This window comes from Glarea lozoyensis (genome assembly GCF_000409485.1).
Source record: "Glarea lozoyensis ATCC 20868 chromosome Unknown GLAREA12, whole genome shotgun sequence".
In the NCBI taxonomy this organism is placed as follows: Eukaryota; Fungi; Ascomycota; class Leotiomycetes; order Helotiales; family Helotiaceae; genus Glarea; species Glarea lozoyensis.
The window spans coordinates 359,855-384,588 of record NW_007360986.1 but is presented as its reverse complement, the minus strand read 5'-3'; the positions used below and the strand labels follow the sequence as shown (position 1 = coordinate 384,588).

The 24,734-nt window shown below is 46.4% G+C and overlaps 8 protein-coding genes across 8 annotated transcripts; 4 read left to right on the top strand and 4 right to left on the bottom strand.

Annotated features, from left to right (window-relative positions):
• Positions 1-1,757: 1,757 nt before the first annotated feature.
• Positions 1,758-2,482, bottom strand: GLAREA_10580 (uncharacterized protein; the record flags this gene model as incomplete). Its single annotated transcript, XM_008079681.1, has 4 exons — positions 1,758-1,817; positions 1,866-2,020; positions 2,090-2,288; positions 2,414-2,482. 4 exons carry the CDS (start codon positions 2,480-2,482, stop codon positions 1,758-1,760), a joined length of 483 nt encoding a protein of 160 aa, XP_008077872.1.
• A 1,822-nt stretch (positions 2,483-4,304) lies between these two features.
• Positions 4,305-5,966, top strand: GLAREA_10579 (uncharacterized protein; the record flags this gene model as incomplete). The annotated part of the gene is made up of 2 exons (XM_008079680.1): positions 4,305-4,674; positions 4,720-5,966. The coding sequence occupies 2 exons, from the start codon at positions 4,305-4,307 to the stop codon at positions 5,964-5,966; spliced, it is 1,617 nt and encodes a 538-aa protein (XP_008077871.1).
• Positions 5,967-6,700: 734 nt separating this feature from the next.
• GLAREA_10578 (Terpenoid synthase) lies at positions 6,701-9,097 on the top strand (the record flags this gene model as incomplete). The annotated part of the gene is made up of 6 exons (XM_008079679.1): positions 6,701-6,989; positions 7,053-7,081; positions 7,139-7,398; positions 7,457-8,054; positions 8,114-8,268; positions 8,326-9,097. 6 exons carry the CDS (start codon positions 6,701-6,703, stop codon positions 9,095-9,097), a joined length of 2,103 nt encoding a protein of 700 aa, XP_008077870.1.
• Positions 9,098-9,928: 831 nt separating this feature from the next.
• On the bottom strand, positions 9,929-11,198 carry GLAREA_10577 (uncharacterized protein; the record flags this gene model as incomplete). The annotated part of the gene is made up of 3 exons (XM_008079678.1): positions 9,929-10,167; positions 10,217-10,427; positions 10,488-11,198. 3 exons carry the CDS (start codon positions 11,196-11,198, stop codon positions 9,929-9,931), a joined length of 1,161 nt encoding a protein of 386 aa, XP_008077869.1.
• Positions 11,199-13,616: 2,418 nt separating this feature from the next.
• On the bottom strand, positions 13,617-14,809 carry GLAREA_10576 (Mitochondrial carrier; the record flags this gene model as incomplete). Its single annotated transcript, XM_008079677.1, has 2 exons — positions 13,617-14,549; positions 14,603-14,809. 2 exons carry the CDS (start codon positions 14,807-14,809, stop codon positions 13,617-13,619), a joined length of 1,140 nt encoding a protein of 379 aa, XP_008077868.1.
• Positions 14,810-15,345: 536 nt separating this feature from the next.
• GLAREA_10575 (uncharacterized protein) lies at positions 15,346-16,482 on the top strand (the record flags this gene model as incomplete). Its single annotated transcript, XM_008079676.1, has 1 exon — positions 15,346-16,482. The coding sequence occupies one exon, from the start codon at positions 15,346-15,348 to the stop codon at positions 16,480-16,482; it is 1,137 nt and encodes a 378-aa protein (XP_008077867.1).
• A 73-nt stretch (positions 16,483-16,555) lies between these two features.
• On the bottom strand, positions 16,556-17,327 carry GLAREA_10574 (Ribosomal proteins S24e, L23 and L15e; the record flags this gene model as incomplete). Its single annotated transcript, XM_008079675.1, has 3 exons — positions 16,556-16,784; positions 16,902-17,195; positions 17,269-17,327. The coding sequence occupies 3 exons, from the start codon at positions 17,325-17,327 to the stop codon at positions 16,556-16,558; spliced, it is 582 nt and encodes a 193-aa protein (XP_008077866.1).
• A 348-nt stretch (positions 17,328-17,675) lies between these two features.
• GLAREA_10573 (alpha/beta-Hydrolase) lies at positions 17,676-23,262 on the top strand (the record flags this gene model as incomplete). Its single annotated transcript, XM_008079674.1, has 9 exons — positions 17,676-17,725; positions 17,804-18,176; positions 18,227-18,297; positions 18,347-18,598; positions 18,981-19,018; positions 19,506-19,560; positions 20,149-20,806; positions 20,856-23,097; positions 23,144-23,262. 9 exons carry the CDS (start codon positions 17,676-17,678, stop codon positions 23,260-23,262), a joined length of 3,858 nt encoding a protein of 1,285 aa, XP_008077865.1.
• Between the last annotated feature and the right edge of the window lie 1,472 nt (positions 23,263-24,734).

Genomic DNA, 24,734 nt, shown 5'->3' with positions numbered 1-24,734 from the left:
TTTACTTAAAAGGTCAATGACATCTTGTTTACTGAAAATTATAGACGAAGCACACGCTGCTTAATCGAATGTTTATCCTGTACTGATCGCTACCTCTAATGTTGACCGTGGGTACCTTAATTGATGGCAGTGTGCCTCGTAATAAAATTATTATGACCTATGATTTACTGAAAAGTGTAGACCAAATAAACAACATCGTCTACACGATTGACCGAATTAAGTATTCGCAATTCAACAAGATTCCCGTATCAACAGCTAGTTAGCTTCGCTAGAGTATTGCGGTAGTTTTCGGGGTGGATACACTGAAGCAATTATGGGTAGGATGTTAATTGGGCGACGAGATGATACTAGGTACTGTTATTCGCCCGAAGATCTTCGACATTTACTCCTCTGTTGTCAACGATTGAAAGTGCCGCATGAATACAGATGAGATAAATCATCCATATTAAATCGATATCAGTTGACATCAATTTTACTATGACCTCTCTTATTAAATGAAAAGCATTTACAAATTTCACACCATCTGTCAACTTAATTGACCAAATCATCAGCGCACTCGAACCATATTCAAGTTTCGATCGATAACTGTTCGATCTGATGATAGTAAGGAGCAGTGATACATGTATCTGAGATATGAAGATAACAATAAGAATTAGAAAATGGTTCACGAGATTTTTAAAGTAATGAGACAATGGTGTCGTTTGAGATTAATAACAGCGCCTACACAGACAAGACTCTGAACTGATGCCGTCAATAGCTTTGTCAAATAGTTTTGATTTACTCTCCTATCAGAGTGAATATGTCGTGCTTGATCGAGTGGCATTGTGAGCAGGAAGAGCTGGTACCGGTTTTATTTTGGTGTCTTTATGTATTGCTATTTTGCCATCCAGGAAGCGGGGTTTTCTTGTGACGAATTGACGGGTTGATCTAAGTGTACTTAGAGTTAAGTAGGCTGAGTTGAGTTGCCTTAAGTTGATAATTGTGTACTGTTGTGCTGAACGGAGGTAACTTGATCTTCAATCAACGACTCAACTCACCTAGACTAAAGTAAACTCACAAGCCATACTCCCCAAGAATGGCACAACAAACACGCAAACTCAAGAAAACATGTCATACAAACCACCTCTCAATCCCTCAATTCCAAGCCAAACACAACGAAAACCCCCCATCAATCCCCAATTCCCCATCAAAAAATGCATCTCGCCCTCTCAAAGGATGTCAACTTGCCCCTCGAATTACCCTTCATTGGAAATAATAATCGCGCTTCAAACTGCCCATACACCAACATCGTCACATTCCTGCCTTTCAAATAAGGTCGCACCGTTTCGCACCAAACCCCCTCGTAAATTACGTCCAATAAAATCGGAACACAGCCCTATTCCTTCAAGGAGGAAAACGGTCGTTCCCAAACGAAAAGCTTAAACACAACCAACAAAGTCTCACGTAATACGAAAAACCCTATGCACGTTTGTATTGCCGAGGGATCGAGGATCAGTACTTGATGAAATTAAGGGATTAGAAACAAAATGGTTTGTGATTCGTTAAATTAATATGATTCGTCTCAGCTGGCTTCCTGCTAAGCTTTATGTATTCTACATTGTACACCGGTTTCCCTGCTATGCGACAGACACTAAAAAAGGGGGGCCGAGGGAGCCCGGAACAGAAATACAACAGTCCTTCTTTTGGGGGAAGGACAGAAAGAGTAGAGTTTGGAGTTGGATGTCATGGAGGGCGGATGACAGAGGATTGTTGCGGTATTATGCGATTGCTGGGAAGCCTGTCTGGCCGGATTCTGCTGGGGGTGGGGGAGGTGGTAACTGTGATGGCTGTTAGATATGGTCAAGGGTAGGTGAGGAAAGCCTTACGTCTAATCTTGTGTTTTCTGCCATCATTCTCTGGAATCCGATTCCGACACCCTCGATAACTGCTAATAGACATGCGCATCCAATAGCGGAATTTCTCGCCGCCTTGTAACCTCCTCGAATAGCTAAAGCTCCTCCGGTGAAGAACCCTGCGATGACTGCGAGATGTTAAATTCTATCACATGCAAAGTCCGTCCCCCAAAATCAGAGGCACTGTGACCACTTACTGGCATTATATGGATCTTCCTTCTTCCTCACCCCCTTCACCGCGCAATCGAACGTTGAGAAAAGTCCTCCCCAGACTCCGAAATTGCCCCCTAATACCGGTGCTCGCGCTTTGATAGCTGTGAGCGCTCCAATCCTTCTCTCCCCATATGGTGAATTTCGGAATCCTTTAACACCATGCCATACTGCTCCACCGATGCCCTGCGAGGATGTATGTTAGCACTGGGTGCGGTACTGAATGCGCGAGCGCCAGCCAGCCTGGAGCGGAAATGCTTCTAGCAGTTCGGCCTGAGCCAACTTGGAAGTTTAGCAGATGCAATACGTACTCCCATACAAAAGGCACCTCCAAAATCGTTCAATGCCACCCACGGACAAGGGTCTCTGGTATGATCCATCTTCTATGATGTCTTTTTGAATGTACTCCTTTCCGGTCCTATTCCTCCAATCTCGCTCGGAATGCTGGGAGATAAAAACCTTATTGACTCAGTCGTATTGTCTGGAAGGTCGAAGTAATTAAGGTCGGGTTGTAATGGATGTCGTGAGGCTGGTCGAGGGTTGGATGCTGGATGATGCTGTCCTGGCCGTATTGACTTTTTTGCTCTATCGCAAGGCCATCCGAACCGGCCCAGTCTTTTTTTGAGATGACGCTAGTCTGATTTCGCAATGGTTGAGTCTCGTGATCAGGATCACGTGGCTGGCTGGACTAAGATCGTTCCAAGCCGGCCAACTCCATCGTTTCGTCTGGAGCTTTGACCAGAACATCAAGTCAACAAACACAATTTCGCAAACTCACAATCCGAGATGTCAAGATGGTTTGAACTCCGGAATTCCAACAAATATGAGTGCCACGGATGATCATTATTTGATCGCTCACTTACGCCAGAAACCGGGTGCTAAGCTTTCCCATCAATTGGAAGATCGATGCACGCGATGCTCCCAGCCAGGTGGAAGGCTGGAAAGGCTCGAAACTGGAGTGTTAGAAGACATGCCTGCGGACATCTCAATCATCACACCAACACTTTGCGTGCTGACAACCGAACTATCCGGATTTTCCTTTCCACTCCATCTTCTCTGGTTGCACATCAGGTAATCTTGGGTCATCTTTCGAGAATCGGCTGAAATCGGCTACCCCTTGGTCTGATCTTTGCGCTCTGTGTCTCGAGTTGGCCGCTGAAACGACTGATGTCAGGACGAGGAGATTCAGATGACCCCACCAAACAGGCTTTCAATGGAGCGTGGAATACGATTTTACGAGTGTTGTCGGCCCCCATGCCGTGAAGCCGACAAGAAGGGAGAGAGATATTTATTTGCAAGTGCAAACCAGACCGTTGGACTGTTGGAATACTTGTCGCTGCTATCGAGAGTCGCGATGCCTTTAAGTCGCAACTTCAGCGGCTTTTATGCGCCCACCTCACGGCATATAAGCGCTGCTGCCATCCGGTCGCATTGGACGGTCCCTCTCCATCGACGAGACCAACAACGACAGGCTCGGAGCCCTCGCTTACTAGCCCTTTAACGCCGCAGTCAGAACATCGTATCAGAATCCTTCGTCTGTTCTTCTCCTAAGCTCCTGTCTCAGCGTCAAGGCCAGGATGGACATGATCTTCGACAAATTCCGTCTCAAGAATTGCTTAACCCTTATCCAACCTCACAAACGGCTGTCCTTTCCCTATCTGACTTCCGCCTGAGTTACGCGAAATGAAGGTCGCCTCCATGTCGCGCATGAAAGAGAGCAATGGAAGGCCTCCCCACCCCGAGGCCCGAAGCCTGACTTACGCTTGATTGGCCTGCGCATTCTTCATGTTTAGTCGCCTGTACTGTACAACTCCCCTCGAAACTTATGAAACGAAGTCGCAGAACAAACGTGAAGCAATGAAGCCAGCCCTGCTAGTTCTCCACGAGAGAACGACGGCCCTTGCTCTGATCTGTACGCTTTGTCTGAGTCTAATTTAACGGCTGGGCGACAAGAGCCAAGACTAGTTATAAGTCGGCTCACCCCTCCAAGTTGAGCTTTCTTCTCATCGACCTTTTCGACCTACATTCTTTGGTATCTCATCGTTCAGTCCTTAGTTTGTTTTACGTTCTTTTTTCTATCGACTGTGTCGCTTCCGTTCTCGCATTCTATAAATTTACTCTAGGCAGGACCACTTTCTCATATACTATATTCTTACACTCCTTCAACTAAAGATCGATCGTCACAGAAATACAATATTTAAAATGTTCGCTAAAACTCTAACCCTTTGCCTTTTGGCATCTGCTGGCCTCGTCAGCGCGACTCCAACTCATGTTCTCCTACACAACCGCCAAGCTCAACGTCAAGGTGGAGGACAAGGTGGTGGACAGAATGGTGGGCAAAACGGAGGTCAAAATGGTGGTCAAGGTGGAGGTCAAGGCCAAGGAGCAACCGGAACAACCCTCCAAGCAGCTGCGATCCAGTCTGGGTCTTTCACAGATGGGTCTGTAAATGGCGCTCTCAAAGATGGACAATCGGCCTCTAAAACTTCCCAAAACAACTTCATTAATAACTGCGTGGGAAAGACGCTCACCAATGGTCTCCAAGTCCAAGAGGGGTCTTGTAATGGAATTCGTAAGTAATCTTGTTATCTCGATTGGGCTTTGCTGACTGGAGTAGCAATGGGTGATATTCCAGCCAAAGCCAACATGATCTCTTCGGTAATCACCTTCCCTCAAACTGGAGGCGATGCGCCTGCAGCAGACACCACTTTTGATATTTCCGTACAAGTGAACAACTTGGTTGCAGGATCTTTCACCAATGCTGCCTCTACTTATTACGCCGCCCCACAGGCTCTCCAAGGCGGAAAGGTCGTCGGTCATACTCACGTTACAGTTCAGGACCTGGGCAATTCTCTCAACCCCACTAAGCCATTGGACGCAACGCAATTTGCCTTCTTTAAGGGTATCAACGACAACGGAAATGGAAACGGTCTTCTCAAAGCTACTGTCACCGGCGGACTTCCAGCTGGAAACTACCGGGTGTGCACCATGACATCTGCTTCCAACCATCAACCCGTACTTATGCCTGTTGCCCAACGTGGAACTCCAGATGATTGCACCAAATTCACTATCGGTGGTGGCGGCGGTAACAACAACGCTGGCAATGGAGCCAACGCTGGTAATGGAGCCAATGCTGGTAACAACAATGCTGGTAATGGAGCCAACGCTGGTAACAACAACGCCGGTAACGGAGCAAACGCTGGTAATGGAGCAACAGCTGGTGGCAATGGGGGCAATTCTGGAAACGGAGCCAATGCTGGTAATGGAAATGCCGCGGGCGCAGGAACCGCAGCTTCAAGCAGTTCTGCTGCCGCTCCTGCCTCAACCTCCGCGGCTGCAGCTGGTGGTAACAACAACGGTGGAGGCGGTCGCGGAAATGGAGGTGGTGGCCGTGGAAATGGAAACGGAGGTGGCCGTGGAAACGGAGGAGGTCGTGGAAATGGAGGCGGCCGCGGCAACGGAACTGCCACTGCTTCAAGCGCTGCCCAGGCTGATCAAGCATCTGCCACTGCCGTAGCTGGTAACAACAACGCTGTTACAGCTTCTGCCTCTCCAGCTGCCGCTACCTCTGCTGTAGTATCATCTTCAGCCGCCCCAGCTGCTACAAGCGCCGCAGCAGGAAACGGAAATGCTGCTGGTGCCGCCGGGGCCGTTGGAGGAATCGCAGCTCCAGCCGTTCAACAATCCGGTAACAAGGACCGTCCATTTGAGGTCAACGGCAACACCTTCGTCAACGAGGCTGCTGCCAAACAACGAGCTTGCGATATTCAGAACAATGCCTGCATGAATGCCTTCAATGGAGGTAACAAAGCCATCACCCCTCAAGCGTGTTCTGCCCAACAAACTGCTTGCAACGCCGCGTAGACCATCCCACCAATTCATACCGAAAACCAGAAGCAAAATCGTAATTTCATGTCTACATAGATGTACGGACGAAGGGGGGGGGGGGGGCGGAGCTGGGGTGGACCGATCATTAAGAGTATTTTAGTTGTTATGTTTGATGTATATTTTTGTATGACTTAACCTTTGATGATACCATAGAAAGCGTTTAGGCGTTTTTACTTGGTGTGCTGGTGGTGGGTGTTTCTTCTATTTGGATAGGTGAGAGAAGTTGATCTTCCTTCATTTCTGCCTCGTTCTTTATATAATTCTTAACCTAACGTTCTTCTTATTCTCTTTCCTCCGGTGCTCACTGCCGCTTGTATCTCTGTCAACCCCTCAGGGTTATACAACTACCTGACTGCCACTTACGTTGTCATCCGGGAGAGTTGGTACACCGCGAGCTTAAATTTTGGGTCTAACCGCTTTCGCTTCCATTTGGTTGGTTGTCCTTGAACCTCTGAGGAAGGAGCGAAAATCACACCCGACCAAGTTTCAGTTGATAGCTCCATTGGGTTAGACCCAAATCAGCTCTTGTCAATTGATAGGGCACTCAAATTACGCTGAAGTTGCAACCCGATCCGATTACCTTGACGTTACTATAATATATTAGGTTGAATCCCGTTTCTATACTTGTCGGAGCGAAATAGGTTGTCCCTGGATTCTCGAACCCAATTCCTGCTTTCCTGCTCTTGCACGTTATAGCTTTCGTGTCAGACATGGCTACTGCTCCTGCATACGAACGTTCAGACAGTGTCGACCCGGAGGTCGTTGCTAAAACTTCCTTCACAACACTTCCTGTAAGAGTCAGTAAAATCGCATCCGTGCATAATCGCTACTCAGAGGAGATTTTAAAAGAGTGGAACGAGAAGGTTGGGAAGGTGATTGAAGGAACAACGATTTCAGACAGAAATGGACCTCATTCTTTGGCAGTGGGTTACCCTGAAGCTCTTGAAGAACGAATCAAACCACTTGTAGAATGCATAGAATTGGCGCTTCTCCACGACGGTATGTCCACCTCTGTAAATGACAACTTCAATTGTATTCCGGACCAGTACTGAATTTTGGTAGATATTGTGGATACCTTGGAACCAGCTTTGGTATGCACATCGACCGTTTCGTGATTGAGGATTCTTCAATCTCTAACTCTTTCACAGGCCACACTGGTTAATGGTAGTCGTTTTGACGGCTCCGTGCTTTATACGAGAACCCAGGAAATGGCTCGGAAGACAAGGGCCAAGAAACAATTAGAGTCCAGGAACTTGTGGGACTTTCTGAATATCGATCGAGATCATGGAAAGATTCTGATTAAATCCTGGCAAAACTACCACGATACCTCAAGCGGAAATCGAGCACCCGATTCATTTCATAATTTTGCTGACTGGCTCGAATATCGAGTTATTGACATCGCAGCTTGGTAAATCCCGAGGGCCAGTCCTACAAGTGGGTCGTATCACTGACAGCTATACTTTTAGGCCTTCCCTTGAATTAGCATGCTATGGATCCAGAATCAACCCTTCCCAAAGCGACAGAGCCTCTGTTGAACATGTCATGTGTCCTCTCTTCGAAGTGTACGCACTTACAAATGACTTTTACAGCTTCGATAAGGAGTATGCCTCATATCACCGAGAGGGCACCAAAAATGGAATTCCTAATAGTGTCTGGTTTTTAATGCGAGACTACAATATTTCGACTGCCGAAGCCAAAACAAAAGTGATTGACTTGATATTGTCGAAAGAAGGGGAGTATCATAGAAAGAGGAGAGAGCTGGAAACCTCAGGAAAGGAGATTTCTACAGAAGCATGGCAATATCTGGATCATGCGGTGTTTATGGTTTCGGGTGTCTCTTACTGGAGCTCTTTCTGTGAACGCTATCAAGGTGACCCTTCTAGAGCACCCACATCGGGAGAAGAATGGATTGTCAATGAACACGACAAACAGGCTACAGACACCAAGTCTGAAACACAAGATCGTCATGAGAAATTGGCTCTAGACTCTTCACAGATTGAAGAGCGGCCATGTTTACAAGCCGATGTATCCCTTGAAACCATTCATTTACCAATTTCGGAAGAGGTAAGAATCCAAGATGTACGGCGTGCTGTCGGAAGGGCACTTCACTAACTGTTTTCGAGACTGTAATGGCGCCATATAATTATCTCTCATCTTTACCGTCGAAGCATATCACAGCCAAAGTTATTGAAGCGCTCAATGTGTGGTATGAGGTACCCGAAATTCAGCTTTCGATCATCAAGAACATTCTGCGGCTCCTGCACAGCTCCTCACTGATGTACGTTCAGCAATTTCGCACGTTGTGTTCTTCCTGCTAACGTATATTAATCACTAGGCTTGATGATATCGAAGATGGTTCATTACTTCGACGAGGAAAACCAGCTACACATACCATATTCGGTATCGCGCAAACCATCAACTCTGCTAATTATCTGTACACCCTTGCGCTCGAAGACGTTGCAAAGTTATGTCCAGCAGCAACCACTCCTTTTGTGACGGAACTCAAGGATCTTCACCGAGGACAAAGCATGGACTTGTATTGGACACACACCGTCTCATGTCCAACAGAAGAAGAATACTACAGAATGATCGACCACAAAACTGGGGGGTTCTTTCGGCTGCTGTGTAAACTTATGGATGCCGAGTCGGAGGTAAAGCTTCTTCCGAAAGCTCTCCCATCGTCTGGTTGCAACTCAGAGCTGGACAAAGAATTTCCCATGCACAACTTGATCACCCTAATAGGCCGCTTCTTCCAAATCCGCGATGACTACCAAAACCTCTGCTCACCAGACTACACAAAACAAAAAGGCTTCTGCGAGGACCTAGATGAAGGCAAATACTCACTCCCTCTCATCCACGCTCTTGTCCAGACGAATATCAAAACGCAGATCGAGAAGGTTTTGCTGGAACGGAAACAACAAGGCAGTATGACGCTTGAGATGAAGAAATTCGTGCTTGGGGAGATGGAGAGGTGTGGGAGTTTGGCGTATACGAAGGGTGTTGCGGACGGGCTTGTGGAGAGAATTGAGGCGGAGATTAGGGGGATTGAGGGGGTGAGGGGTGAGAATTGGATTTTGAGGTTGTTTGTGGAGATGTTGAGGTTGTGAGTCTTGGGGAGGGAAGTGAAATCGTAGGCTGAGTCCATAACGGCAATGATATTAGTTTGAGTTGGGAATTGAGTTCTTTTTATTCTATTATTCGTTGTGGCAGGGATTGTGAGGCTCTAGGTTGGAATTACCAATTGTGTAAGTCGTTTATCTTCTGGGAGGAAGTGTTGCGGACATTCGGTAGCACCCACCTCGGACTAACTCTATGGTAGCTACTGCTGTCCCATAGGACAAGATAAGTAGCGGAATATCTCGATTGTTGTGTTGAACTGAAGTATGATTTAGAGTGGGGGAGGGTGGGTACTTGTTGATTTATTTAAGTAGGGCCTAGAAAGACGTGTTTTTCTGAATAGAACGAACGATATATACGAAATTTGATCGCCTTGATTGACGAAAAACCGACAGCCACATACCTTGTGCATTGGGTGCCTGCGAGAGAAGTGAGTATACGTGGATCTCGAGAGCAAGATACCTGTCAGCTTTTAAACACATGGATGACACCAAATCCAGTTTGAGACATAAGGTTGTAAGAATACTACAATAGTTAGTCAAGCATTTCAAAGTATCACACTCAGTCAAACAAAGCAAGATTAAGTAGGTAGACACATTAAATTAATAAGTATCCACTAAAAAAAAGCACCAGGAACAAGTCTACGGACCCCTAAAAGAGCACATCATAGCCCATCCCCTTAGATCTCATATCATAACAAGACCGCTTCAAACAAAGACAACCAATCTACTGGTATCATATCTACACAAGAAGAAAACAACAAACGCCAACCCCCTCTACCGTACACGAAATTTGATATCATTTATAATTCGAGAGGACGTTTAAGCGGCAGCGGCGTTGCAGGCCTTCTCTTGGGCGTTGCAGTCACCGACGGATCCGTTGAGAGCACCGGAGTTGACGGCGTTCGCACAGGCGTTGTTCTGGACGGCACATGAGCGTTGGAGAGCAGCGCCTGAGTTTACGAAGGTAGCGCCGTTGACGGAGAAGGGACGAGCTCCACCGGAGTTGATGACGGCTGGGGCTGCTCCACCGAGGGCACCGGTGAATGTTTGGACGTTGTCTGGGGGTTTTGTTAGAATGGAGAGAGAAGATGTGGGAGGTTTACTTACTTCCGACGGCGGCGTCACCAGTAGCAGCATCACCAGCGGAGGCATTTCCAGCAGCCTGGGTCGCAGCAGGAGCGGAAGCAGAGGCAGTGTTTGTAGCGACTGGCGCAGCAGAAACCACTGGAGCAGCAGAGACACAGGCATCTGCGGTAGCATTTCCAGCAACAGCTCCTGCGTCAGCGCCTACAGCGGGAGCGGCGGTTCCAGCGACAGCCTGTTATATCGAATTAGCTTCATATCTCACAGTTGACTTGAAAGGTTTGGAGTTACTCACAGCTGTGATTTCAGCGGCAGTTGCATCTTCAACCAAAAGATTCTGAGTGAAAATACATCCCTCAGCATCATCAGCGGTATCGCAAGTGTTTCCTGCTCCAGTGTTGTCGTTCAAATCTCCTGGTGCAAAGGTACCGGAGAGAAGAGCGTCCTGGGGATCACCACCAACTGCTGCAATCTGTTGAGCAAGTTCAAGGACGATGGCCTTGTTGGTAGCGGCAGCACCATCGGAGGCAGGATCTTGATGTTGCTGAATGGCCTGGATTTCTGGGTTGACGGCCTTGTCGGTGCAGAGAACACTCTTGAGACCGACTTTACCAGTGTTTCTCTCCAAAGCGGCGTACAAAAGTGCATCCGTCATTCCAGGAATATCGTTTGCAGCTTTGGCATTTGTGAATGCTTGATCAGCGGTTGCTTGGTGGAGACAGTCAAGGTTTGTGATGGTTCCTGCTCCTTCAGCAGCGGCGGCATTTCCGAGAAGACCAAAGACTGGGTCAGTAATGCCAGCTGGGTTATCGAGAGCCAAGCTGGTACGGACACCAGCGAGGAACTTGTTGTGAGATTGCTCTTGAGGAACTTCACGAGCTTGAAGTCCTCTGCGCATAGCACGAGGAATGGAGAATGTTGTGAAGGTGTTCTTTGCAACTGGAGTAGGTGCGGCAGATGCAAGACCAATCAAGGCGACAATGAGGGTGGCGGATTCGTACTTCATGATTGCGGTATTGTAAGAGTGACTAAAGTTCAACTGAAAAGTTCAAAAAAGGACCGGCCTGGGTATAGAGGTATAAGGTATAAAATGAGTGTGTTTGAATATAAAGTTCACAGAACTGGATGCTGAAAGAATGGATAGTGAACTGAAGAAAGAATGAAGATGGGATGAAGAGTATAATGCAAAGAGGAATATGGGAGTTATATACCATGAATCATTGAGACTAATCAAAGAAAGACTGGGACAAACCAAGGTCAAGGGTCCATGGTCCTGTCACGCTTTGTGCGAGCGTTAAGGTCAACGAGGTAGATCACACCCGAAGAACATGGCATACCTCGAGCAGTTCGTCCAATATTCTTCTGGAGAACTTCCCGGAGCCGCCCACTTGAGTCTCAGTCTGAGGAGAGCGTCATAGGAGCATGTCTCGATGTATTTTCCGAAGGGTGGGACAGACATTTTGGCTTCAGAACACCGCGGTATGGCTTGTTCAAGACTAGCTTCAGCCGTGGCATCGCGTTTGCTGGTCTCAGATGGGGGTTTGCTCATGCTATGATCGATATCAGATGAAAGGTATGAAGCCAACGATGTGCCTGTCAAATGCGAGCCGAGACGGAAGTGGACCGCGGAAGATGGATCGACCGTGGCGTACTAGGCCATGAGTGCCTCAAAAGGGGTTACGATTGGTGGCTTTCACCTCGACGGCGCTTTGGTTGAAAAGCATCTCGGATACACGACCGGACGTTGTCTCAAGGTTTGTGATCTCCAGGCGAAGCGGTTTTGGGTTGTTGACATGAGACGTCAACACGTGACCTACACAGGGGTTAACCGAGAAGGATCGCGGGTAATTTGCGCAGGGAGAAGATAAGTACGAAACACCACTTGAAAGTTCAAGCTGATGAGTCGTCATCTCAAGTTGAGCGCCTGGGTTTTATGAAATTGAAAATGATTCCTACCTGGTATAATTCCACTTCATCCAGCGGAATGGTGGATGCATTGCTTTGGGCGGAATCAATCGTGTGGGTATCGACCTCGAGACAGAACAAGACAAGTCACCGACTCTGGGAGTGATATGAGCTTATCGCAATCAGGACTACGCTATAGTTTGAATTACATTGATTTCATATACACCAGAAGCTTAAATTTGATCCTCAATTCCTTCTCCGGCACCTCCAGCAATCCGGGGAAACGCCATATCCAAGACGACAAGCCATCAACATCAAGTTGATCACGACACTCCTAAAATCTCAAATATAACAAAAAGCCCATCATATTATTTAACATCAGATATTAAGGCATAACTTATACCATAAGACAAGGGGCGTAGTATAATGCGCATGCGTGACCTTTGCCGCTCAGCAACTCGACCCGAGCGATCTAGATTCCAGATTTTCTCGCAAAGTTTGATCGTCGAGTTTTTGTGGGGTAGTGCGGAAAAGAAGGTTTTTGTAACTTCACGAATTCGTTGGGAGGAACTTGAAACTTCTTGATGAGCTCGAACCTGTTCTAGGAGGAGGTTGTTTGTTCCATCGTGAAGGGGGACCAGGAGCGAGGGGATCGAGATGTTATTTTCCGAGGGTTGGGAGAGGAAGTTCTGGACCACGTCTTCTTTTGTTTGCGTAGGTTTTTCAGACAACATGAGCGGACGTTAAATCTGTGAGACTTGAGATAAGAGATACTCGGTATCTAAAGCAGCTCATGGTTATGAATGATCATGATGTTGAAAGCATCGACATTGGCAAAGTTGAGACTGTTGAAAATGGCACTGGGTTAATTATCAATACCTCAACCACAACATCTCAATTAGCACTAGACGTGCTTAGAAAAGTAGAGAGACGTATGTAGGTAGCAACGCTCAGGTTCAGGAAATATGTTCCCATTCCCCACTCATCAGCTGTTAAATTCAGTTAAATTTTGACATGAACACACAACAGCCCCCATGGTCCTCCTTCAAGAAAGCATCTACTCAATCAGTAACACTTAAACCACCCCTTCTGCAACCGTCAGAAAAGCTTACATGTATCTCACCGATATCTTTTCGTATAACAAACTGAGCTCGATCCCAACCGAAGACGACAAAGCTTCATCCAATCTACGAGCAGCCCCCTCCCCCTCCTCCCAAACACCACCGCATCAAAAGATTTGTTGCTCATCGCAATTTTCTGCTCGCTCATCGAGTCAATAGAATCGGAGCGTTATCCAAAATTTCATGTTACTCTCGTAAAGTGTGTCACGAACCGCATGGGCCTCGTTCATCAATCCAATGACGGGGAGACTGTGATGCGAGGAATCGGGGGAGGAATAGTTTTACGAGGAGGGCACAACGACACATACAAGAAAATAATAGGTTCAGAGTATTTACATCTCAAAATCCAAAATTCGAATACCACCAAACCCTAACTCCATGCCATTTGGGCCTTTATTCTAAATGCCCAACCAAGTCTTACCCCGCTCATAAACATAAAAGCTAACCGCTACCATCGGAACCACCTTAACATAGCCAATCGTCAAGCCGATGAAAAACCCAGTGGGCCCTCTCTCCCTCATAATCAATTTCGCTGTTTCCGTTATGTTGAGTCTGTGGCCGTCGCCTACGGCTCCTCCAACTTGCATTCTCCTTCTAATCACTTCTAATGGATATGCTGAGGTTTGCGAGACTAAGCCTGCTATGCCACCTGCAAAAAGCTCCGCCCATGATCGGAGAGGTGGTGGTTTATTTGTGGGGGAGTTGGCGGGTTTCGGGAGGGTTGTGTATTGAGATATGAGAGGATGGCGTAGGAGATCTCCGGCGGTATCGTGGGTGAGAAATGACATTCCAGCGTAAGGCAACATGCCTAAGAATGTGGCAGAGAACCCTCTATAGAAATTCGAGAGCCCCGACTTAGGCGTTACAGCATGCGCAGCCGCAAGAATCGCGGGTTCGCCTGGGTTTGTTCGAGGAGGTGGAACCTCATTGAAAATTCGTTTGCAAATCTGAGTCAAGGAAGATCTGGAGTCTTTTCTCGTCTCGAAGGCCAGGCGCACTCGGATGACTTCGAGAGGATATGTGAAGAATACTGATGTGACACCCGCTAGTGATCCGCTAATAAGTCGTCGAAAAGGAGTCTCCTGTTCTGGACCTTTTATAACCACAGCCCGTATCTGCTCGTAGGCCAGGAATTTAATAGCCGCGTATGGAAATATCCGTAACAATGTAGCTGAGTGTCCGCGAAATAGGCCTGTTGATCCATCAACTCTGTAAATATCCTTCATCGCCTGAACCACCCCAAACCATGACCCGGTATACTTTGCGAATTGAGGACTGCTCGCTTGAAACAGAATCTTGACTCGATCAAGAGGCGCGACTATAGTTTTTGCCTATGCCAAAAATATCAGTAAGCCGTAGCTACATTCGACTTTATCAAGCATACCGCGCATCCTGCCATTCCTCCGGCAACTCCAGTCCTCCATACATAGTCCCAACTCTGCTTATTTGGTTTCCGCACCTTCGGTGCTACCACATCATCATCCGTTGGACATACTGCAATTTCTTTCTTCCGACCATCCTCCATCTCTCGTGGTTTGTCCTTGAGAATTGCCGAAGTGGAGAGGGCATTGTTGAAGAGGGCCGAGGGCATTCCTTGCCGCCCAAGAGGCTATTCTATGATCTGCTTGCGATATTTGAGTTGAGCATACCGTCGCGATGGTCGCTTATGTGTCCAAAGGGTATATATTGGGTTGGAATATACAGTCTGGTGTGGAATCTGAGGATATAGGTATATCAAAGGTCGTTAGATGTGTGTAGAATGACCCTTCTGATTGCCTCGGACGTCATGTTTAGTGTTCCCGGTCTCGGCAACAATAAGCCGCTCTTGCCCGAGCGAGGGGGAAAGTTCTTCTCCACGATTTATTTCTCAGTCACGCGACAAGTATCTGATCTTGCTAGTGAACTTATTGCATTTGTGAATTGCATTTACGAAAGAGACTTGCTTCCCTATTATCGGCGTTTCGAGGCTAGCGATTGTTGAACCTTCATCAATATCGCAGGCTTGGAAAGTTGTACCTCATTATTGCGAATTTCGTTATCATGTTTTAAAGCTTTTACTTAGCTGGGCTCTTTGCTTTGCACTTTTTGATATTCGCCTTGCTTCTTTTATTCCTATCATTTGCCTTTATGGAACCATGCATTTTGTATCAGGACGAAGAAGCTTCAGTGATATTGCTGGACATTCCTCGCTCTATTGAGCTTGCTCAAGGCCACCACAAGTACAGAATTGTGTCTTCCGAACCTTTACGCTCACCCTTCCCTTCTGTTGAACCCAAATCTGCAAAAGCAAAAGCAAATCTCAAAGAGGTTCCGATTGAAGATCTTGTGCTTCAAAAACACTTGCAGTTAGCACTCAACTCTGTTGCAGAGAATTACTCGTGCGAATGGAGTCTCCCTCGCACAACGAAAGACCCGCAAAATACAGATGTCGAAATAGGAAACGGAAAGAGGAAGAGAGTAGATGAGGGTCTTACGGTAGCAAATTCTGGAATACTGGAGAAGTCTACATTCAAATGGGATCAGAAAGAGTGTACATCACTTGAAAGAGAGTTTCCATGTCTCAGCCAGAATGCAACACAATCATCTATCTTTATCAAACCAATGCCAACAGAACTGCTGGTTCGCATGCCACCATATTCCTCCGCCTTAGAAGGAGATATCGCCCAGACAATAACAACTTTCAGTAGTACAGCACCTAAATTCGACTTAATAGTGCTGGATCCTCCCTGGCCCAATCGATCAGCAAGGAGGAAACAGGCATACGGCATCACCTATTCCACATCAGAAATAAACCAATTGCTTTCATCAATACCAATTGAGGATCATATGGTAGATAATGGTTTGGTGGCAGTTTGGGTAACCAATAAAGTAGCCTTCCAAGAATTGATACTTGGCGAAGGAGGTTTATTTGATCATTGGGGTATCGAGCTGAATGAGAAATGGGTTTGGCTGAAAGTTACCACTGCCGGTGAGCCTATATGCCCGCTTGATTCTGTTTGGAGGAAGCCGTATGAAATATTGCTAGTAGGGAGGAAAAGGGTGCAGGAAGCCAGTACTCCACAGATCAAGACTAAAGTGGTCATTGGAGTTCCTGATATGCATTCGAGAAAGCCGAATCTCAAGCATTTATTTGCGGCTATGGAGGACAAGCCAAATATCCTTGGACTCGAGATATTTGCGAGGAACCTAACGGCTGGTTGGTGGGCTTGGGGAAATGAAGTGTTCAAATTCCAAGCTGAAGAACATTGGAAGGATGACTATTGATAGTGATCGACTGGTGCCTTCCATCCAATCCACTACTAGGTATTCATACATATTATACAATCCAATATACAATCTATTCTTTCACAGCCTCAGGAATCTTCACCTCCTTTTCCACCTCTTGAGCTTCTCCAACGTCTTCCCAATCTGTCGGTCCCCATTTTTCGTCCCCCTCCAATAATTCCTTTGCTTGCTCAGCAATTGACTTTCGCTCCGCCGTCGGCTTGGTGACATAGTCTAGCTTCTGCGTCTCCCGGCTGTCCTCTTGCATCTGTTTTATAGCATCATATCTCTCTTTATCCCAACTACAACAAAACGTCGATTAGAAGATATTTCCCAAATACATTACGCCAATGAATCCTTCCAGCGCGCAAAGATCTATGGAAGTATTTCCGTTCCGCAAAAATGAAAGAATCACATACGGGCTGAAATCCTCTGGTTCTTGAGGCCACGCAAACGGTTTATCCATCTCGACCATCATCTTCTTGATACTCCTAGGTCTAAACCATCTCCGTGGGGCCGGCCTCTTCGCATTCGGTTTATCCTGTCGGACTTTCTGCATCTGAATGAACGATCGCACACCCCGTACTGACACCCCATATCCGTTCCATAGGTAATCGCGTAGGTCGAGCTTGTTGAAATTTAAGGGAACGATAAAGGCTGCGAACGTAGGTGGGAGCTTGGGATTGCGTATGAGGGTGATCTCGAAGTTTGGTCTGGAGATGTTAGTTCAGGGGAGCGAGAGTGCTGGGTTTGCCATTGTGGTCCGAACTGAGTGGTAGAACTGACAAGTAGACTTGTTTCCTCCCTAATTTGGGGCCTTTCCCGAATGCTGATCTTGCGGCCATTGTTGAGGGTTATGTGCTGGTCTGTTGAACTCGTAGTCCGTACATGAATTCTAGCATGAACGCCCTAGATAAAAATTAAGCGCGTCGCGCAACCATGTGATTTTAGGCGCGCAAATGTCTTGTGGAACGACGAAGTGGTGCGGAGTTAAGATTCAAATGGGTATTCCCGTCCGAGCGGGTGTACTAAGTGCTTTGTCATTCAACCCCACCATGAAGCGTATCACTGTCGGCATTTGTATGAAGCAGTGACACCAATTGTTCCCCTCAGCAATCAATTGATAGTTGATAAAATCCTTTCTCCTTCTTCTACTTTCTGTACATATTTCCCATCCTCAAAATCAACGCAAAATGGCCTCTTTGGCTCCACAACAATGCTGCGCGGTGGGCGTAAAGCATGAGTACGTATGACCCCGCCATACCAACTCTCTTCACTTCAATTGCATCAAAATTTGATAGCTAACAGATGTAATTCTTAGGGGCGAGCCCACCGGAAAATCATTCAAGATTGGTGACATCGAGGCTTACGTCGCAGAGCCAACTGGAAAGACAATCCACAAAGACACAGCTATTCTATACCTTCCTGATGTCATCTCCATCTGGCAAAACAGCAAGTTGATGGCAGACCAATTCGCCGCCAATGGATACTATACTCTTATCGTCGACCTGTTCAATGGTGACCCAGTGAGCCTCAACCAACCAGAAGGCTTCGATTTCATGAGTTGGTTGACAAAGGGAACTGATGGTAATAATCCTCATACTTTCGAGCATGTCGATCCTATCGTCGAGAAGGCAATTGCCTACTTGAAGGAGCAAGGCTTCAAGAAGATTGGTAGTGTTGGGTACTGCTTTGTATGTAACTTTCTCACACAACTTGCGTCCAAGCTGACGGTATCTATCAGGGTGCTAAATACGTTTGTCGATTCATGACTGGTGGAAAAGGCATTGATGTCGGATACGTCGCCCATCCATCGTATGTCTCTTCTTAATTACTTGTGTTTTCCTTTTCCTAACCATCCTAGTTTCGTCGACGAAGAGGAGCTTGCTGCCATCACCGGCCCCTTGTCAATCGCAGCCGCAGAGGTCGACCAGATCTTCCCCACCGAGAAGCGCCACAAGTCAGAAGAAATCCTACTCAAGGGCAAGAATCCATATCAAATCAATCTTTACAGCGGAGTTGTCCATGGATTTTCTGTGCGTTGCGATACAAGCAAGAAGCAAGAGAAGTTTGCGAAGGAGCAAGCTTTCTTGCAGGCTGTTACTTGGTTCGATGAGTATTTGGTTTGACTAGATGGACATAAGGAGAAAGTGAAATTATGAGCGGATAAGCGCTATAAGTTTTCCTGTAAATGTTAGCAGAGCATGATGCAGATATGAGTTGCTAAGTAGTTCATACTTCCCTTGCAATTTACATATTTCAAAGCATACGATTGATCTTGGTCCCTACATGAAGCTCTGTCATGGGCTATTAAATAAATCTTTTTAGATGACTTCTGCAAGTCTACATTCTGTCCCTGTCTCCAAAATCCCTTGATATCTGAATTGATTTTCCAATCCTGAATCAGGACCAAGTCAGCTACCAAGCATCTCTTGAAACCACACTCTAGCAATTATTCGGACAACGTACGCGCAGTGTGAACTAATTTTCGATTTCAGTGGTATTCAAACTGTCATTCCTTCCTCCGATCACTGGAGTGGTTATTGCGAAAACATCTTACCCCATCACTTGCCAAACTCCCGCCAAGCTCACATCACGCATGCTTAACTCCACCAACATAACTGAACCAGTTTTGCCAATGAAATTCTTGATTGTTTCACTCTGCTCATAGATCTTTGAAATTATCGAGTGATTCTCTACACAGTTGCCAAGAGGTAGCTTGTCTTGCGGAGGACCAAATAAGTGTCAGTCACCTTGCTATGATCTTGGATTGAATAAGTCGACTCCGAGTAGAGCGTAAGAAGTCTTGATTGCTTAGAGTAGGTGACGGATCATTTTATATTGTTCCAGGTTAATCCACTGAACATACGTTATTTCATCAACTTAATGAAAAAAATATAGTGTTTCGACTGCCACATATTTTGTCCACCACGAGCCTGTTCTAGAAGACACCCTTCGAAAGGTAATTGCAAAGTAGTCTCCATGGAGATGATATTTGTCGTCTGTCAAAACATCACTAACAGTAATAATTGGCTACATTAGAATGACCTACTATAACCAACCAAGTTATTTTGCATAGTAAATAACATATGAGAAACTGAAATGGAAGGTCAGAAGTTATTGGAAGCTTCCAAAACCATGAAGCAAAATGAAATGGTTTCCGGTGATAGTTTATTGTTTAGAATGAGTCTTTCTAGAATTGAAAACCGATGTTTAAGCCCAGAATTTTGTCTGTTTGTAATCTTAGCTCCTCATATATGATGAATTTTGAACAAGGCGGCATGGTGATTCGAAGAGAAAGTGACTCGTCTGCACGGACCTCAAAATAGCAACGAAATTTTGGCGATAAGTCAGACAGCTCTTATCGGAAATCAAACTGCAAACTTAAGACTACAACTGCTACATCATATGTACATCTTATTGACGGTACTCTTATAACACTCGAGTTTATTAGATCATTATCATCTTGTTTCAGGAGCACTCAGATGCCATTGACGCGTCCCACGGTGGGCAAAAGACCAGTGCTTCATCTGCAACCCCGCGTCCATCCGCATCTTCGGCCCTCCAAATAAATTGCGCGACTCCTTGTCCATGACAATATGTCAGGGTTCGTAGCCAGCCATTACCTTTCAAGATATGTAGAGCTTCCTGCTGACTATTTATCAGCCATTTGAAAGACCTCACAAAGGCGATCAACACCTCGTTCTCCTCCTCAACCGACTCGAACCTACCTCTGCCCGATGGCCTGGTTACCATCATCCACGCCTACCTTGACAAGCATGCCACTCACGACGAATCCGATGCCCAGCGCCTTCAAGAAGAGCTGCTTACCTTCTACCAAAACTCAATATTGGATAAACACGCCCACCTCGCGGCTTTCCTAGCGATCCTTACCTTCCTCAAACCTGCCTTTCGTGGCTCAGGGCGACTCATACAATGGTGGGACAAACTATCTACACCAGTTCTAAGCAACTTGGGGCAACAGAAAGGACTTGTAGATGCGGCGCGGGATGCACTGCTTGCAACTTTGGTATACGATGAGGATGATGGAGACATCGACGATGCCAAAATGTCTAGCAAGGTGATGGCAGAGCGTTTGTTGGCATTGTGGTTGGGGAAATCAAAAAATGCTGCTGAGGATTTTGACGTTCACTCACGTTTCGTCGAAGGACAACTCAGTCAAATCTTATTGGCGTATGGCAAGAAAAAACCCAGAGACTTCCTGACAATAATTGATACCTTCTTCCGTGAGAAGTCGAACCGTATACCAACACTATCGCTATTCTGTGAATTTGTACGACATGGACCACCTCATCTCGATCAGGTAGGAAGCTTGGTTCATCGTAACAGGAACCTGTTAACTTGTAATGTAGATCCTGGAAACACCACTTTTCGAAGATTTGCTTCGTTGTTTACAAGTTGACACATCGACAAGAGTTATATCTCTATCAATCACAGCACTGATTATGGTATTGCCACACATACCAACATCTGCTTCCAAACATTTACCAGCTTTGTTCAATATATATAGTCGACTGTTATTCTGGGACCGGGAAAGGAAAAAGGACGAAGACCGTCCGCTTAAAGTCGAGCATGGAAGCGATGGCACAAGTACACCAGCCAATGTGGAAGGAAACAGACACTGGGACAAGTTATCGTACTTACTGGAGAATGACGATGAAACAGTACCTGAATTGCTGCATTATTTCACATTCTTATATGGACTCTACCCAATCAATTTCATGAGTTATATTCGAAAACCCCAAAGGTACTTAAGACACGCGAATTTCCCTGGCGCAGATGACCTGGATGTCGATCCTATTGATATACAGCAAAGATCGGAAACATTCCGTCAAGTCCATGCTCTTCATCCGAATTTCTTCAAAACAACCCTCGAGAGCGAACTTACGGACAGTAATCGATGGATGAAGAGTGCGGCTGCAGACGTCGTCGCGGAGTGTATGTCATTATACTGCCCTGTAGATGACGTTGAAGGTGTCCCTACGAGATCTCAGCGAGCACCAAAGGCGCCAGAGCATGCAAATGTTCCCGATCAAGATCCAATTACTCCATTCCGCAAAAGCAGTTGGAGAAGTACCCAAACACCAGAAGCTGCAGCAAACACTGATGACCCTCTACCCAGGCGAAGCACATCGCAGAGGAGTCACTCTATTTCTATGTCACCTGGGTTTCGCCCGGTTGATATGAGAGCTGACAGTCCCATAAGTCCTGCGATATTGACTTCTCCGTCACAAAACCAACTTCATGAACTTGTCAACACACAAAATTCTGTACGAGGAAGTATCTACCAGACGCTCACCAACGAGTCCGTTACATCACTTGCCCTTTCAAACACCCAAGAGACTCCTGCAATGGCGTCAATTCCCATCGATGCCTACCTTCATTCTCTTAATTCAAGAGATTTGACTGCGAAGTCCACTCGTTCTCCATCGCTACGCCCTTCGTCTAATGTTGATTCTAACATGAAAGTGGCATATCTTCATCGTGAGATTCAACTGTTACAGAATGATCTGAACTTTGAGAGATACCTCAAGCAACAACATCTCACCGCCATTGGCCAACTTCGAAATAAGCAAATTAGGGAGGCGAGAGGCGACGCAGAAATACAGAATTTGATCATGTCAAACGCCGTCCTGAAGTCAAAGCTGGCGGAAGCACGATCTCACAGTCTACAACAGAAGAAAGAGACTGAGAAAAGCAAAACGCACTCGAGGAAGTGGGAAGGTGAGCTCGGTGCTAAGTTGAAGGTTCTTAGAGACGAACAAAAGAAGTGGAACATAGAGCGGGATGAACTTAAGAGAGATTTACAACTTGCGAAACAGAGGACGGAAAAGCTCAAGCAGATTGTAGTCACTAGTGAGAGGCGGGAATTGGCTGCCAAACAAAAAGTGCAGTCGGTCGAGTCGAATTTAGATGAGATGGAACACCTGCGCGACGAGATTGATAAACTTACTACCTCACTACGATCATATGAGGCGGCAGAGTTTGAGACCGAGGCGGCGAAGACAAGTGAGGAGAATGCTTTAAGGCGGGTTATGGTGCTGGAAATGGAAATACGTGCTCGCGACGATGAACTTGCTAAAACTAAAGAAGCTTTTGAAGAAGAGTATAACGGACGTGAACAACCGCTGGACAGTCATAGAGACATCCAGGGCATTAGCCAAAGACTCATTGATGAGGCTTTGGCAGTGAACAATCGACGAATGGAGCACATGCAAAAGGTGTACGATCACTTGTTGGAACGATATCAAACTCTGGAGCTTCAACTGGTCGATTTGCTAGACTTCAAACAGCAACACACTTCTCGGGAACCACAGGCACTACTTGGTGGTGAAGCATATGGCTCTAGTTTCAGTCCTACCAGACACGTCGATCCGAATATCATGACCGACCCATCTGAAAGCGCCACGCTCCTCAGATGTAGACATGATAATGCCGACCATCAGTCTCGACCGTTCAGTCCTCAATCTGTGTCGAGTCCAGGGGGCAATGGTAGCATAGACAGCGATAGATTGTCTCTCGATGCGCATGGAAAGGTCAAGCCGAGACCTCTGAATTTCAAGGCACAGGCTGACACGAGAGTATACGGTAGAGGTAGGTTGGTAGCATTCTCGTAAAAGCAGAAGCTAACATTCAGCAGGCGGCGCGCAAAACGTCGGAAAGGCAAAAAAAGAGAAGACAAAGGATGGGGTTAAGGAATCGGAGTCTAAAAAGGACAAGAAAAGTTCTGGCTTTAAAAGTTATAGAGGACTGATCTAGAAGAGCTGTAGGATATTTGACTAGACGACAGCGACGACTGAGTGATTCTCAGTCCCAAGACTTACAATATCTCGGTGGAGACCAATTGACCGACATGACGAATTCCCCAACAAACAAATCCCACTTCAACTGCCGGTACAAACAATTACCAAAGCATTGGTATTATACCGCATTTGCATTATTGATTCTTTGAAATCAACCATAAGTGGCGACTGGACCGTGATATGTCCCAATCTCCGAACTACGTCCGATCTTTCGAGCAGATTTGCATGCCAGCAAAAGATGGACTTTTGAGATTCCCCTTATTTTGATGATGCCGAGGAAACTTTTGTATACCGGGGGGCCTTGTTGCTTGGGCTAAACTCTTCGCGGTTGGTATTGCGGATTCCAATTATTTCGTGTCAGTGCTTCGCAGAGCTTGAGAAGTCACAAACTCAAGCCACCTCGATATTGATACGAAAGCCAGCGTTTCTTCAATCAACTATTCATTTTAAGTGTTAGAAGTAGAGGGAAGATTCGTTAGGAGACCTTTTACTTTCCAAAAATAGGACGAAGTCTGAATTCGGAGGTCACCATTTTACTTGGCCGGACCTTACTCCGCTAAATCTTGTCTGGGGGACAGACGGCTGTGGCGTCACAGCGCCCAGATACTACCACGACCCCACTGGTGAAGCTCAAGCTCCCCTGGTTCATGACGTTGAGCAAAACCTCTCTCACAACATCACGGTACAACTACCAGTCCCCAGTCCAACTACCAGTAGTTGTTGCTGTGAGGAAAGTCTTGAAGTCATCGCCTGCAGTGTGACAGCTCTAGCGGGCCCATCGACTTGACGATCGAATTGCAGATGCACGTTCATCGCAGACATTGGTTTGGCTGGTCCACACGGCGATGGACCTGCGTTGCCATTATTTGTTCGGTGTCGCCAACCGCATAGATGCGATGTGCGAGAAAGAGCTCGAGGTTTGCTTCCTCGACGATTTACGAAAGTTTTTCAAGCTCACAATTACCGCGACGTTCTAACGTTTGCGTTAACAGTAGAGCAATCTAGCTCGCTTGAATTTAGGAATACGACTTGATCGCTCAATAAGTCAAGTCGTCAGCTCCTCCCAAAGTCGTTTGCCACCTGGGTGCAAGAACCCTAGACACTAATACAGATCTCGGTAATCGGCTGTGTCCAGATCTCTATGAGAAGAGCATGGTAAAAGTCTTCATTACAGACAAGGTTGTCTTGAAAGATTAAGCGATGCGATTGAGATCAATAATAATGGTCGATCGGAGATAGTGCTCGTCCAGCCAGATCAATTGATGGTAGGTCTGCTTGGCTTGGCTTGCGAGTTATACAGAAATCCAGAGCTTGAGATATCATTATTCTTGGTTATCGGCCGACGACCTCAGGAAGCTTCAACCTCTGCCCAATTCGGGCTTTTGCCATTGTTCCGGGCAAGCTGTAATTCTTCGTGCCGGACCTCAA